At 58.4% G+C, this 4279-nt stretch overlaps 1 protein-coding gene and 1 long non-coding RNA gene across 3 annotated transcripts in view; one reads left to right on the top strand and one right to left on the bottom strand.

Annotated features, from left to right (window-relative positions):
- The window catches only part of PRDM6 (PR/SET domain 6), a 110102-nt gene extending 109083 nt beyond the window's left edge, over positions 1-1019 (bottom strand). The window contains exons 1-2 of one of the 2 annotated variants that reach the window (XM_017859759.1): positions 637-1019; positions 18-158 (exon numbers count right to left, since the gene is read on the bottom strand). In XM_017859759.1, coding sequence (XP_017715248.1) covers positions 18-143 — 126 coding nt within the window. In that variant the 5' untranslated portion in view covers positions 144-158; positions 637-1019. Of the gene's footprint in view, positions 1-17; positions 616-636 lie in introns of those variants that run through there. The other variant, XM_017859760.1, reaches the window with a different exon arrangement.
- Positions 1020-1100: 81 nt separating this feature from the next.
- Positions 1101-3897, top strand: LOC108520392 (uncharacterized). Its single transcript, XR_001882900.1, has 2 exons — positions 1101-1346; positions 2179-3897. It is a non-coding gene; the product is annotated as an uncharacterized LOC108520392 (long non-coding RNA).
- The last annotated feature ends 382 nt before the right edge of the window (positions 3898-4279 follow it).

Raw genomic sequence — 4279 nt, forward strand, 5'->3', positions numbered from 1 at the left:
GGCGGCGCGCTCAGGGGACCCGCGGCGCCGCTGCCCTTGAGCGGGCCGACGCCGCCGTGAGGGAAGAGTTGCTGCCAGTGCTGCAGGTAGGCTGGGTCCACCTTGAGGAAGGCCGAACCGCCGGGGTCTCCGGGCTTCAGCATGTCCAACGCCTCGAACTGGGGGCAGAGGGCAGGGAAGAGGAGGCGCGTGAGCTGGGCGAATGGGGCCGGGAAGAGGGCCGCTGGGACCCTGGGGAAAGCGCCCGAGCCGGTGGTTCAGCTGGCGGCCGCCCGGTTCCGCAGCTCCCTCTTCCCAACTCCGCTGGGGCTCAAAGTTTACTCCGAAGCTGCGGCGCTGCACAGAGGGAGCTGTGCACCCCACTCTGCCTCCCCGATCGCAGCGTCCAGCTCCCATCCAGCAATGCTGGGGCCCGACAGGAGGGCGCTGCCCGGTAGAACTCGGCTGCAGGATGCAACCCCCGCCCTCAGCCAGCGCCCGGAGCCGACCTGAGCCGGGGTGGCGCAGCGCCCGAGCCGCGCTGGCCTCAGACGCCAGAAGGCGGAACAGTCTCGCCCCCCCGCCCCCAACCTAGGACCACCAACCTTCCTAGCTACCAAGCCTTAGACTCTAAGTCCCAGACGAGCCTCACCTTACCTGAAAATTCGGCGCTGCCGGTGGGTGCGTGCGTGTCTCGGTGAGCGTGCGGGTGCAGGAGAGTGTGCGCCCTGACTGCGCTACACGCCCCTGGGCAGCGCGGGAGGAGAGTCCTAGAGATTGTGCGGCCCGGAGCCCTCCCGACGTGCGAGCAAGAAAATTGGAGACCCGCGGAGGGCGCGAGAGCGCAGGCGGACCTGGGCGCCGGACTGAACAGCCGTGGGCTGCTGCGCTGGGCCGCTGCCGCGTCCTGGCTCCTTGGCTCCACGCTCTGGCAGCCTCCCGGCTGGACACGTGGGTTTTACGACAGCACAAAATACAAGTGTGTGTGTGTGTGTGTGTGTGTGTGTGTGTGTGTGTGTGAGAGAGAGAGAGAGAGAGAGAGAGAGAGAGAGAGAGAGAACGGACGGAGAGGGGAGGGGAGGCGGTCCAGAAGAAGGGGAGGGGAGAGGGAAGAAGGAAGTTCTAACTGGGCCCGACCCACACTGCTAGTGCGCCTTTCCCGCACAAACTCCTCCGCCCTTCCATCCCCAGTTTTTTTGGCGTGACGTCTCCCGCTAGCCTGTTGTCTCTTTCTGCCCATGATATGTCTTTTCTGGGTCCCAGCTTAGTGCCCTGATCTTAAAAGCAGTGGAAACGCGGCAACCTGAATGCATCTCCGCACACGCTGTAGTGTCGGCGCTGGAGCAAGCCCGCGCTGCCGAGACCGGGTTTGTTTGCGCTTTTGCCCGGCTCAGTTTTTCCTGGAGTGCCAGAGTCCACTCGCCCGCCACTCAACGTCTAACATAAATCCTCCGGGGAGAAAAGTTGGGGTCGGAGCCGGACGGGTTGCGCGCTGCAGTGAAACCCTCTGTCTGCAGCCCAGGAGCCAGGCTTGTAGGTGCAGGGAGGCATGGGACCGAGGGTCCTGGGACCGAGAGCAGCTGGTCCTGGAGGTACTCAAGCCTGGTCGTGGGGCTGGGAGGTGGCTGCGATAGAGTCTGGACACCACCCAGCGTTCTGCCGACCCCCTCTCAGGTTGTCTTCTGGAGGGCTCTTTCCCTCTCCTTGTTGGGGCCAGGAAGCAAGTATCCAGTGTTACGTCTGGTGGCACAACTGCTATGGGACACAGGCGAGACTGTTTGCAGTCAGCTGCCTGCGGCTGCCCCAGGAAGTCATGCATAGGTTTCTCTACCCAAAACCTGACGTTAGAGGGACAGGGTGGGAGTGCAGCCCCACCTCCACCATGCCCTCTCCCCAGACTTTGTGCCAGTGCAGCCCTTCGATGCAGTCTGGCGCCCACGAATTAGGCACTTGCCCCCCACCCAGCTCTTCCTGGCATTTTCGGTAGTAGATGGTAGAGGGCACAGGCAGGGTGTGTGAAATTGACCGATTCAGGAGGTACTTTCCCATCACCGGGGTTCTGGCCATACCTCAAAGAGAAGAAACGGCATTTATCTTTCTTCAAACAACCTAACTTATTTAGCACTTGCCAGTCTGAACAATTAATAGCCATTCTTTCCTGATTTCTGCTTGTTTCTTTTTCTCTTCCTACCACTCAAGTTGTCTGAGCCTGAGAAACGTGCTGTTTAGAATTCATCCGGGTCTCATTCAGGATGCTTCGATGTTGGTTGGAACAGAGTTGAACGAAAATGTTTTGACTGGCGTCGTTATGACAAGGTCATCCATCATTGTTGGATAGATTGATAGCACCCAAGTTTAAGGCAGACGCCACGAGGGAAAACCCACGGCGCTGTGGTCCCGGAGGCTAACCAGGCAGTCTCCGCAGACTTCCAGCAACTCCATCGGGAGGAGAGGATGAAGGTCCAGGCCCGTTTCAATTAATCTGCTCGCAGAACTGCCGAAGAGTGGTCTGTCGGGCCACGGGAGAAGAAACAAATGCTCTTTCTCACACTCTCCTGGCTCACTGCTGAGAAACCAGGACACTCCTCTGTTCTCTGGGAGAGACAGTGAGCTCCAGGGATGGAAGTCCGGACTCGGGCGGCGGTCCTGTCATCTGCCTTCTTGCTTCTGCCCAAACCCAGCTACTTCCAAGCGCGTGGTCCCCAGAACTGGAAGCCCCAAAGAACCTCTACCAGTCCCAACCCCGCCTCCCCCCTACCCCTTCACCCCCTGCCACCATTAGAAAGTCTCAGGATTTTGAAATGCTATTTGGAGCAGCTGCTTCCGTGGCCCCATGCCGCCCACACTCTGGGAAGCTGAGGAGGGAGGGTTCCTCTCGTAATAAGATTAGCTGACCTGTTAATGAGAGCTTTGGACGTGCCGAGCGCGGGTAGGCGCTTTACGTCCATTTAATCCACCTAGCAACCATGCGGAGAAGGCATTATCATTAACCCCCATATTGTAGATGGGGACCGCTGAGGTTCGGAAAGTTTTTAGATGGGTTGCCTAAGGTCACGCCATTAATGAGTGATGGAGGCGGATTCAAACACCGTTCGGTGAGGTGCCAAGTGCATCTACTGCCCACCCTAGTCAAACCTGTAGCCACTCGGTCCAGACTGACGCCAGAGGGGGTACCATGGGAGAGATTTGGCTCTCCTCGCTGCGGGGGCCAGGGAAGAAGCTGAGAAGGTAGCGAAGTCCCCCTCGCCCACTACATCTACAGGTGCCGTACCTGGGTTATCCGATTCAAGCTTCCGCCCCACCCACCCTGGGCACAAGTCGATCCCGAGAACCCTAAGGCTCAGAGGGTACAGGGACCTCCCGTGAAGGGGGCAAGGAGAAAGTTTGAGGGAGAGCCCCGAAGGCCCAGGAGCGAACGAAGAAGTCTGGAAGGGAATAGACCGGGAGTCTGGACCTCCCGCGCTTCTCCCCAGCAGGCCCACGGCGCCGGGCGGGGCCCCTGCCTCCACAGCGGCTTCCCTGGTGCCCGCGGAGTTCGGCTGAGGCTGGGTCGGCGTCGTCCTCCCCAGGTGCGCACAAGGGCGCGCAGAGGCGTAGGCGGGACCCCCGACGCTACGCGCGCTCTGAGGGGCGCTCCCCCGTCACACAGTTGACCCTGGGCCCGCTTGGTCACGGACACCCTGGCGCATATCAGTAGTTTTTAGGATGTGAGCCCACCGACGGCAAGGACATGCACCCCCTCAAATCCGCTTCCCCACCCCTTCAATACTGAGAAGACCGCGGAAACAAATCACTTCGCCCACTTAGAAAGCGATCAAACCTTTATAAAAATCCATGGCTCCCAAATCGATGGGTGAATATTTGCTGGGAATTTGTTCTAGAGGAATAAATAAGGAGCCTGAGTGTATTAAATGCAAACGGGGGGACACGGTGGTGTTTTTCTTCATTGATTAACGACCTCTAAAATAAAACAAGTGGGAAGAGGAGCCAGGATCGATAAATTACCCAAACTCATTATTTTCTCGAGCATTTTCACCCCGAAAATTATCCCTGGGAAGCCCATTGTACCCTGAGCTGGGAGGGGAAGGATGGAGCTGCAGGCCAGGATAGGGAGGGAGCAGCAGAAGGAGTAGGAGGGGAGAAGGGGGTTCTGTCCAGGAGACCCTCTATCTGATTTCATTTGACATACAATTCAAAAGTTTGCCTTTCATATTAATTATGTTTTCTTGATGGGGGAGTGGAACAAATGGTCGGTTGCCTTTGACAGGACTCCAATAAAGGATTCAACAGCTCTCCGCTC

The sequence above is a fragment of the Rhinopithecus bieti genome, unplaced genomic scaffold, assembly GCF_001698545.2.
Source record: "Rhinopithecus bieti isolate Rb0 unplaced genomic scaffold, ASM169854v2 scaffold_48739, whole genome shotgun sequence".
NCBI classification, from domain to species: domain Eukaryota; kingdom Metazoa; phylum Chordata; class Mammalia; order Primates; family Cercopithecidae; genus Rhinopithecus; species Rhinopithecus bieti.